The following is an 11575-nucleotide window of genomic DNA, read 5'->3' on the forward strand; positions in this document are numbered from 1 at the left end:
ATTGCTTCACCTTATATACTTACACCATGATTTTTATTAGATATTTTATTAGATAAGCTAATGTTTTAAGCTTTGTTTTGAATTAGATAAGCCAATTGTATGGGCCGAGATAATATATGGGTCTCTTAGAATAATTGCTTTGGTAAATTTTGTTCTATCTACATTTCATTTTTATTCTCTACTTATACATTTCTCTTGATTTTTGTAATCTCGTGTTTGTATCATGTTACTTGATCATATATTTGCATGGTTAAACAAATAAATAACGATGAAGCATCATACTCAACAGATACATACATTTATCATATAGAGTGTGTGTAGAGGAAAGAATGTAAATTTGAGAGGTGTCACTTCGTAGTCTTCTTCGAACTCCCATCTGGATTCCTCGAATTATCTTGGCCTCTTGGAAATGTACGTTATACATAACGCAGTTTGACGCATTCAACATAAACATCAGATCCATTTTATACAAACAGACACGATAGTGGACACAACTCGATCATCCGTAGAACGCATCCATGTACTACGCAGTTAAAACGAACAATAAGATAATAATTATTTATAGCGCAGCTCGAATTATATACACGTGTGTGCGCACATTATTATATTACAAAAATATTAGTAAATTAATAAAATGTTTAGATTGTGAATGATCCTATCAAATATGCTAAATTACAATAATCAATTTAATAATAATTCAAATCACTCCAAAAGTTTTCTCCCTCGATTACATTTGACCTGAATGTAGTTTATTCGTAATTAATAACGTTGTAATTAAAAATCATTATAATTAATAATTATAATTAATAGTTTGCAACATCAGATTTATTGTATGTAATTTAATATTCCGCGTGACCACGCAAGATCTATACTCTTCTTAATTCTTCAGCATGTTACACGGAATATCTTCAGGAAATTGAATTTTCTCTGGAAAATATACAATCTCTTCTCAATGGCCATGAGGTAACGGATTTAGGACGAATTTGAGACACCCCGAATCCGGATAGGCCATCATCGCATAGGAAGCACGCGCAGCGTTGAATGAATGACGCGCGGCAGCTGTAGGCAACTTTGAGTCACAATCCTGCTTGTAAAATGGATACATCGGAGCGACAAGCGGAGCCGCCTCTACGATAGCATCAAATTAAACAAGTAAACACTGAAACAATTGTAATTAAATATTTGATGGTCAGAACAGACAGAATTTATATATAACGATCTATTATTCTCTCCTTTTCCTCTCTCCTCAAGATTGTTTGATATCTATAAGATACGTTCACTCGCTAACGATCAATGTAATTTGTCTCATTTATCTAACAAATCTCTTATTGATTTTCGCGTTTGGATTTTTTATAAACGACGCATCTGACAGATATAATTCGCAAGCATAAAACTCTTTCATTTTAATTAAAACTCTCTTTCGATTTCATTTTTCGCTCAATATTCTTCGTGGGCTCTTCGCGCGAGTAGCTTCATTCCTCGTATACGCGTATTTCGTCGGTACGAACAAGAAGAAAAAGTATGCGACTCTTCGCGTGCCAGAAGGCGCTCGGAAGAGCGCGAAGAACGCGAGATTCACACGCACGTGCATCGTGCGTGGCGACGCGGGTAAGTAGAGGGTGGCGATGACATATAGCGACGATCGAGGACAACCCTGCCGACCGTTTAGGCGACTATTAGCAGCTTCACGGGATGTTTCACGCACGTGCGTCTGTTGCTACTGTTCTCTTTCTCCTTCTCGAGCTCTCTTTAGAGTAGAGGAAGAGGAGAGAAAAAGAAAGAAGAGATAGATTCCTCGCGTTTCGGGCGAGTCAATTTTACGCAGCTTGCTAATTGCGCGGGTGGAACTGCATACTATTGTAAAAAGGCATTTTGTTTGCTTATTTAACTCAACAAGACTGAGTAGTAACATGTTTTACAAAACGAGCATAATTATCAAACAGAAGAAAATATTATATAAGTACAAGTGTAAGCAACTCTATTCCACGTGCATAAATTTTTATACTCTGCGTAAAAACAGTTTTGTAACAAATTAAATTAACAAATTTGTCTTTTTAATTAAATAAATGAATTTTTATAAACTCTGATACATTGGGGTTATAATAATGATTAATTCTTCCTAAATCCAATTCTCAGATGCATCTATTAAATATTTCTCCAAAAATCTAATTTTTAGTTCATAGTTTTACATATATTTTTGTCAAATTTGTATCAAATGTTTATATAAAGCACCAACCTTATATTAGACAAATAAATTAAATAACTACATTTAACGTTAAACAACTGTTAAGAATACAAGTCGTTATTATTTCTTCTTTTTGCTTTCTCATTCTCAAGTTTCTTCCTCATTTTGATAGGCCGAGAGCTGGCCACGTCCGGAGCACGTCCAGAAAATGAGCCAGTTGAGCCTTATTGGTGCCAAGTGTTCTCCGAGGTACGCAAAGGAAAAATCGGAGATAATTTCCTGTTTTCCACGAGATGTGTTTCAGAAAAGAGTGGATAACGGAATCCATCTATTTTCGGCTGGGATTTCTCGTCTCTCCCAATTCGATTATAGCACAGAGGAGAAGTTAGACACTGCGCCATGACGTACGGTCGTTAAAAGTGGATTTAATTGAGCGTCGTGAAAAATCGGTTAAACCAAGAGAGTGTGTCAAGTATCGTTTGACCAATTTATGATAATCTGGCTGTGGAAACTAGCAGCTGTAAATTTCTGACGATTTCGAGGTCGAATGAAGCAGTCTCGAGACACGATTTCTTCATCGATTCATCTCGTACTATTGTCTTAGAATTAATTTCATATATTTATATATGAAATAAATGAAAGAAAGCAACAGTTGTTTGCTTTCTTTCTTTCTTTTTTAATCATATACTTTATTTATTTATTTTTTAATAACTGCGTTTTATTTTATTTTTCTTTTATTTATATAATTATACAATAATTATACAATTTTATATTTTATACTTTTATATTTTACGGAATAAATAGCATATGATATATCATATTATTGTATAATTATTGTATAATTATATAAATAAAAGAAAAATAAAATAAAACGCAGTTATTGAAAAATAAATAAAGTATATGATTAAAAAAGAAAGAAAGAAAGCAAACAACTGTTTAACGTTGATTTACGTTTCATGAATTATTATGTAATAAAAAGTAATAACAATGCAATAAAAAAATTATTATATTACCAGACGAGATGAATATGGAAGTACGAAAGAAAAAAAGTAATTTTATCTATTTTTTTGCTCAGTATTTTCGGTCAGTAGTATCTTCCTTTTTCGCCCGCGCTCAAGAGAGAGAGAGAGAGAGAAACGAGCGAACGTGGCTTTTAAAGGGAGGCGGTGTCATGACGCGGACAATTTGTAGCGGAGTGTCAACGCGGCTGTTTCTATTTCAGAGCACGGCACGGCTATCTTTTCTTCTCTTCTATCTCTTCATCCCCACGTTCTCTCTTCGTTGTCTACCTGTTCTCTTTTTCCTTTCCACTCACCGACAACGATAGCGGGAGTAAATCTGCGCGTGGGCAGTGAAGATAATCACGGATCTCTCTTCTTACTCCGTATCTCTTTATAACGAAAACTAGCATTTTCTATTTTCTAACATAAACGCAAACACAATTGTACATTTTCATTTCACGATTTATCAATAGAGATTTCGGTCGCAAATCTTGTCACGCCCATCATTCCATCGGTGATCACATCATTGCTACAAGATAATTGCAGGCACTGCTATCAGTCTCTTTTCTTAAAAAATAAAAAATTTGCTGAAGACATAATGCCCGCTAACTTTTTGGCTGACTCCATTGAGTTTAGGCTCCTTGTACCTTTTCTCCCTGCTGACGTTAACGCCGCAAGACGAGCGTACTTCGTCTCAACACGCGCGTCCATTCCCTCTTGAGCGAGAGAGCGCACGGCAGTTGAGCACGTATGGCTCGCGCTAACTACATCTCGTTGTTTTTCCTCGCCACCTTGCGACACGCACGCGTGTGTATTGATTCGGCTCCCGGCTTGTATGCACGCACTCTCAGCCGCCCGAAAATCCAGAGAGAAATGCAACGTGACGAGGCTCACGAGGCATTCCGGAATTAACGAAAGGCGGATACGTGACGCACTTCCTCGCGAAAATTCGTTTAAAGGATACTTTCTATCGTCTTCCAATCTCTTTATCTTCCATTTCTTAAATGAGGATTATTTCCATCATTTTCATCAACTTCCGGAACAATCAACCTTCCATTTGCGGTTTTCCAAATTTTGACATTCCAAATGAAGATTCTATTGAAATCAAGCGCGTCTTTTAAATTGATTGAAAATTAATTGATGTTTCGTCGCTTTGTTAATTTAATAAGTGTAATTTGCGAAAAATTATTTTTGTTGCAGCTTAAAGCTCGAAAATAAATAATAAAAATAAAGCAGTTTAAATATCGATATTAAGTTTCAGGAGCAACAAAACTAATTTTCTCTATTCGATTATCCTGTAATTTCATTTTGATAAATCAGAAATATGAGTGAAACACAGTATTTCTGTCGATGGTGTTTAGGAAGCAGGAAACGGAAACGTCTGCAATGAAACAGAGATGAAAGAGTATGACTCATGGGTATGTTATACTTCCTCTCTTATATTAACAATATATTTAATCTTTAATAATTTGCAGCAATCGGCAAATACGTGCTGATACTACTTTATTTAATCTATGCAGTGATATAAACACACTTGCGCATAGAAAAGTTTCGTAATTTTAATATTCTAAATGACTCTCGCCGGTTTTCTTCTTCGCTTCTGCGGGGAATGATTGACGAAAGAAGAATGAAAGATACTCGATCTGGTCTCCCGTTCGACGGTTAATCTTCTTCGAGGAGATCGTCATCAAGGTTGACATCCTGAAACAGATAATTTGATAATTCTATATAAATAGCTCTTAACAATCCTAATATCTAAATAAGCTGTAACAAGATTATATATATTTCTATGACATGTCATATTCGAAACATATATTTTTTTATACATACATGTATATTAACGTGTATTATAGTAAAAGTATTTATATTAAAATATTTATATTAAAATATTAAATACAATATGTCGTTAAGTTGATTTCAGTTTAAGATTATCTAAAACGTAACATCAAGTAAAACTCGACAAGTAAAGTCGCGAGTCAAAAACGAGATCAAAAACTGAATAACATAAACAATTGTAAAAGTGAGAAATATCGAAACGCAGAGTATCCGTAAATGCAAGCATCGCAGAGTGAATGAAACGAGAGCGGGAGGCAGAGCGTGACAAAACGTAGTAATGGTCGGAGGCTTACGATAGGAGCGGGTCCAGTTCGACTCCGGAGTCGAGTGTTATGGCAACAAGGCTGTAAACAAAATGCGGCGTGACTGCCCTGGAGCAAACAAGCTCTCCCTCTCCCGAAGGCCTTTTGCAAAAACTCGTGGAGAATGAGAGGGAGCAAGCGAGAAGGAGAATACCAACGTTCTCCCGTGTCCGTATCAGTTACACCGCCTTAATGATCTGTCGCCGATTTTCGCATTATGCACACGTACACGAATGCACAATTTAATACGGATTTGCACATAGAAATTTAACGAGATTCGTACATACTCTCGTAATTTACGCGCTGGAGAAAATTTATGTATATAAATCTTGCTAAAGCATGTGTCTCGTGAAATCCCTTTCTCCGTCTGTTTTGGTAATACTATATTGTACCCTTCTAAAGTTACGCCCATACTTAAGAACACTAAATCATCGACTAATTGTATGCCTCTAATCCTTATCCGTTCGCGTCATTTTTATTTTCCTCAATTTCAACATATTCGAGTGAACTTATATACAATAAAAGTTTCATAAACATAAATATAGAATTAAAAATATGAATATAACCATTACATAAAAATCAGTATAAAAGTCAATAATTATACTTATAAATATAAAAACAAAAATAATTATTACATGAATGCACATATTTATTTTAATGCATGTATAATTTGATAACATAGCACAACCAAGTAAGAAAACTACAAAGCAAAGAGAGTGATAATCTTTAATTGCAGTTGTAAAACAAGAATATCAACGTTAAAAAAGAAAAACGGGTAGTGCACGAATGATGAGTTCAGAAACTTATGAAGAACGTTTCTTTGCTATGAGAGAAGAAGAGTTTTTCATGAAAACATCGAAATAAGAATAGGAGAACTTACAGTTGTATCGATGTTGTCGTCGATTTCCAGATCGATATCCAAGTCATCGTCGTCAACTGTTAGAGGCCTGGTACTACTCGCGGGCTTTGTCATCGCTTTCTCAGGTACCACCGTTCTCGCAGCGGGAGCGGAAGCCGTAGCGGCAGCTTTACTGCTCTCCTTTTCTGATATCGCGAGATCTTGCAATCGATCGATCATCGTTTCAGTCGGTTTCGTTTCAATCTCGGAAGTGCTACTCACGTCACTCTTATATTGAAACGTGCCAGACTGTTCGGCCGCTAACATATCCTCCAGTGGTTTCCGTTCGATATTAGGCTGCAAAATAGAGATCAAAACCACAATTTCCTTTTACAATGCGTAAATGCTTTTTTGTAATAAGTGAACTCTATTTTTCAAATAAATTTCAATCAGTTCTTTGTCGAGGAAGTTTTAAAAACAGAATTACGAAGTTACGAAAAATCGCAAATTGATTATAAATAAAAAGGCATATATTATTCAATATAATTGTAACGACATAAAAATGCAATTATTTTTTTTACATCCGGAAGATCTGAAAGTACTGTGCGCTAGACACAAGTCACTCGCACATACCGTGACAGTGGGGAATGCGGCAGCCGGGATTTTTCTCTTACTCTCCTCCCGCAGGAACTTCTCCGCCTTCAAGGTTTCTCTGTAACCCGGGAAGAGATTCTCGTACTGCTCGGGATCCGCCAGGCTTTGCCCTGCCTTCTCGCTCACCGCTGACAACAGTTTCTCTTTCCACAGTTTAATGATAGCGGAGATTTTGCTAGGCGCGTACGTTCGGGCGAAGAACGCTGCCTCGGGGATTCTATCAGTTGTGATCAGGATATCGAGACATTTGTCCACGTCGCCGAGTATGAAGTTCGACAGGAAGGAGATGTTGTTTTTTCCGGTTTCATCCGCGATAGTGCCGAGTTTCTGTATCATGTTTGCGTTTCCTGTGCTGGTGGCCAGCAACAGCAGCCCGCCGAAGTCTTGCGCCTGGTGCAGGCACTCTTGTGCCAGACACAGTTTGCCTTTTTGCGTGGCGAGGGATGCCAGCTGCCGCCACTTCTGCTGGCTGTTCGCCTCCCGGGCAAGCGTGTGCGCGGTCGCTAGGTTTCCTAGTGCCAATGCCAGTTCGAATCTGTGCTCGGGATCCGTCGACACTGCTAGCGCCTGCTCCTTGAAGCCCTGCGAGACGAAAACGAATAACGATTCATGATAAATCATTTCTATCCTTCAGCGTTCCGTAAGTTTTCATTCACGTTATGTTCCAGCAGTTCAGAATACATGCCGAGTTCAGTTCGACACAAGAAAACTTGGAATTAGGTACAACGTTGAGGTTCTGATGCATCGATGTTTTTAGAAAATTTAATCAAGCTCAAAAATTAAGTTATAAAATTCCATATTAAGTTCGATGTAAAAGCTGCTGGAATAAAACTGTCAAATTCAGCTTGACATAGGAGTGCAAATGGTAAAAACTAAAAATATTCTGCGTTGCGTCGCGTACCTGTTTCTCCAGAAAATGAGCAACTCTCGTGCGGTGTTCTTTCGGAACGGTTGGCAGCACTCTGTTGGCGGTATCGAAATCTTTCCGCATAACTGCGGTTTGATACTCCAATACTGATAATAGCAAAGAGTACGAGACGACGGACAGTTCCTTGTCGCATAGATACAATCTGTTGTCCCGAGGCACGTACCCTAACAGGTACATTGGCCTATCCAGATGAGATACCGTGACCACCTCACCGCCAACGAAGTAATTCACACGATTCACGCTGTTGGTGTAGATGAAGCAGTCGCCGACCCACAAGCCGGTCTTCACCACTTCGCTCATCTCCGCTATCATCTGAGAAGATCATTCGTAAAAAGAATTAGAAATAAGACGTAAGTTATTAAGCGACATATTATACATTAAAGACATTTGAAGTACGTTGAGATAATCGACTATACAAATGCAGACCTCGAATGCGTTCTCAATGTCTTCGGCGTTTTCCGTGGCATTAGCAACAGCATCCGCGTGATATTTCAGTATAAAATATTGATCCGATGTAGCCAATGCCACCAGCGAGGCATTCTCCGCCCAATACACGTGTGTAGGTTGTATGTCTATGCGACGAATCAGCTTTAATGTGTCCCAGTCGAAGAAGGAAAGACCAGATCCGGAAGACACGCCAAGCAAAAATCCACCGAAAATACCTGTAGACATATAAAAAAACAGATTCAATCTTTCGCTACTAATAGCTGCAATCCTTTAATGTTCAGTGCTCAGTGCATAAGAAAATATCGACTACAGTCATCGAATTTTTTTCGCACAGCAACGATTCTCTTCCTACTTCTTACGAAGATAATCGAGTATCTTCTAAATTGCAAATAAAACTTTATAAAAAGACGACTCACTTGTGGAGGCAAAATTAAATAAATTAGATGTTTGCATACCATCCGCCCCGAAATCCGGCTTGAAGCTTTTCTTCTCCTTGAAGTTCTTGAAGACCTTCACCGTCGTATTGCTCTCCCTCACCGCGTACTGGCTCGAGTCCGCCGCCCACACAAACTCCGAGGCTTGGCCGAACGCCTTGTTCCGCAACGCCATGGACGTATATATTATGTACTCGCCGTCGCCGCAGACCACCAGGAATCGGCCGTTCGGATTGTGCTGGAGAGTCTGTGGATAGATCTCGCAGGCGCCCATGTCCTTGACGGCCAACGGCAGCCGTTCACCGTCCTGTGCCTCCTCGCCCAACGCCTTTAGATTCACCTGCTGGATCTCGCTATGGCGCGCCCACACGATCTTGCCGCCCAGCGAGTCCATCGAGACGGCTGGCTCCTCCCTGCCGACCTTCACCATCACGCTACCCTCGTCGTAACCGATGGCAACGTTGTTCGAGCCACGCATGCACGCGATCGTCCACACCCTCTCGAAGCCGTAATTCAGAGAAGATTCGAGTCTGTACGTGCCGGCGTGCCATATGCGAACGGTGCCGTCCTCCGAGGCTGTAAGGACGATCGGCAGTTCCGGATGGAAGCACACGGCTGAGATGTTCTGAGTGTGGCCCTCCAGGGTCTGCACGCAAGTCTTGTTCTGATAATCCCATATTTTGACGTATCTATCGTCGGCGCCCGAGATCAAGTACGGCTTGTCGCCGCCATGATAATAGTCCACGCAGTTGACACCTTTCTCGTGACCCTCCAGGGTGAAATTCGCTGTGGGTGAGCCGAGCTGCCACACCTTAACGGTCCTGTCCAGAGATGCGCTGGCGAATGTGTTGTTGTCTTTCGGATTGAACACGATTTGCATAACATAGTGTGTGTGACCCTCGAACACTTGCTGGCAGATCCACGACTTCTCCCAGTTCCACAGTTTGATCCACATATCATCTGTAAGAAGAAATGAAAGCTGCTAGAACTTTTCAGGTATGAATAAAATTTCTAAGATTTTTAAATTTTAAATTTCTAAGAAAATTATTATTTTATCAAAAATTGTATTACAACCGTACATTTTTTATCAATAGATTATTTTAAAAATATTTATTTAGTAAGACATCAAATTGTATAACATGATAAAAGAATGAGGATCGTTATCCTTCAGCATACCACTGCTGGTAAGTATAAACGGCTGTGTTGGATGTACTGCTATACATCTAACATAATCGCTGTGCGCCTCAAAGGAATGAACGCGTTCCAAAGTGTTATAATTGAACACTCTGATCTGCATATCATCGGAACCAGTGATGACCCAGTTTTTGCGCGGCACAAACTTGGCTGTTCGTACTGGCAAGTCACACACTTCGAAGGTCTTCACCAAAGTTTGTGTCTCATGATTCCAAATGTTGACATTGCCTTGATACAATGAGCATAGCATCCATGGCTCGGTCGGATGAAGGTCTACGCTCTTTACTCTGTCCGACCTTGCTGTTAGCTTCCGTTTGATGTCTAACCGCAGAGGCTGCAAAGGAAAAATCCATAATTTACGATTTTCGTGTAAAATGTCAATTCGATATTCATTTTTCAATTTGTCAATAACATTAAAACTCTGATCTTTTATTTTGAATGTATAAAATATTCCTTATTATTTCTTTGATTCATCAAAATATGAGATTTCTTTACACGTCATCAATTCATAATCTTTTTATGATATTTTATATATATATTATTACAAATAACATAAATTGTATACAAATATATTAAAATATTTTTATATATATTTGTTATAATTCTACACATTAAAATTTTCATTAATATTTCCTAAATCTATATTTATATCTCTCATTCTTTAAATTTACATCACTATACTTGCGATTTGATCTTTAAAGTGTGTTAACCTCTAGATAAAAACGTAGGTTACGTTTATTGGATTTACATCTGGTAGGAATTTTCATACTTCACGTTTGCATGTGAGGCTCACGTTAAATGAAGTTTCTCAATTGAGGAAGTCATTGGATTAGGCAAAACGATTTTATCGTCATTCCGAAAGGGAATAGATATTTTGACATTACAAGGTGTGGAACGATAAGCAGGCGAATATTTCTGTTGACAGAATATACGATTTAATTGATCCGCCTTGTCTACGTACCATTTTGTCACTGTTTGTGACTGTTCACTGTATCCAATATTACAAAGAACGCGATTATCGCCGCGACCGCATCAACAGATCGAAATAAGATGCTTTTGTCATGAAGTTAGGACGTGGCCAGTGCCGTGAACAAAAATGGCGCCCATGTGTCACAAATTACGTTACGCGTTAGTTTATCGACTGCAACTTCAATCGATCTTGCGCATTCGATACGAGTATCGACTTTATTATCGACAACACTTGATTCTTTTTAAATTAGAATGCGGGACGCATTCAACAAGGCACGATACGGAGGAAGCAATAGTGCGAAAAGGGTTTTACGAGAATTTCTTTAATTTAGAAAAATACGATATTAATCTTCTGTTGGTAACAATAATGTCAAAATAACATAGATGATAATTCTAAGAAAACAGTTTTATAAAAATATTAAATATTTCGTCTTATGTATATATAAAAAATATATGCAAGATATTAAAAAATAATTTTAAATGTAAAATTAATGTTACATTATACGGTATACATTCAAATATTTACAGAATTCGTTAGTCGGTAATGTCGATAATATCAATACTTTTCAATCATTTCCGTGACGTTAAATCTTTATAATCACAAAAATGTATATTTAGACTGTTTCAATAATCTTTTGTTGGTAATTTTATCAGCTATATTAACTGGAGTTAATACTGATAAATAATTGACAACAATGGTACTAATAAACTATATTGTTACCTGGATTTACCGACTAATGTTTGCGGACTATTCGAATATATATATTTTGTTTTATTCACATTATTT

General features: G+C 38.0%; 1 protein-coding gene across 1 annotated transcript; it reads right to left on the reverse strand.

Annotated features, from left to right (window-relative positions):
• Nucleotides 1-4592: 4592 nt before the first annotated feature.
• Nucleotides 4593-10928, reverse strand: LOC105277305 (coatomer subunit beta'). Its single transcript, XM_011335566.2, has 8 exons — nt 10781-10928; nt 9802-10153; nt 8647-9585; nt 8171-8406; nt 7718-8056; nt 6796-7398; nt 6205-6519; nt 4593-4887 (listed from the first exon to the last, which is right to left on the reverse strand). The coding sequence occupies exons 1-8, from the start codon at nt 10781-10783 to the stop codon at nt 4849-4851; spliced, it is 2826 nt and encodes a 941-aa protein (XP_011333868.1). The 5' UTR covers nt 10784-10928; the 3' UTR covers nt 4593-4848.
• Between the last annotated feature and the right edge of the window lie 647 nt (nt 10929-11575).

Source organism: Ooceraea biroi, chromosome 9 (assembly GCF_003672135.1).
Source record: "Ooceraea biroi isolate clonal line C1 chromosome 9, Obir_v5.4, whole genome shotgun sequence".
In the NCBI taxonomy this organism is placed as follows: Eukaryota; Metazoa; Arthropoda; class Insecta; order Hymenoptera; family Formicidae; genus Ooceraea; species Ooceraea biroi.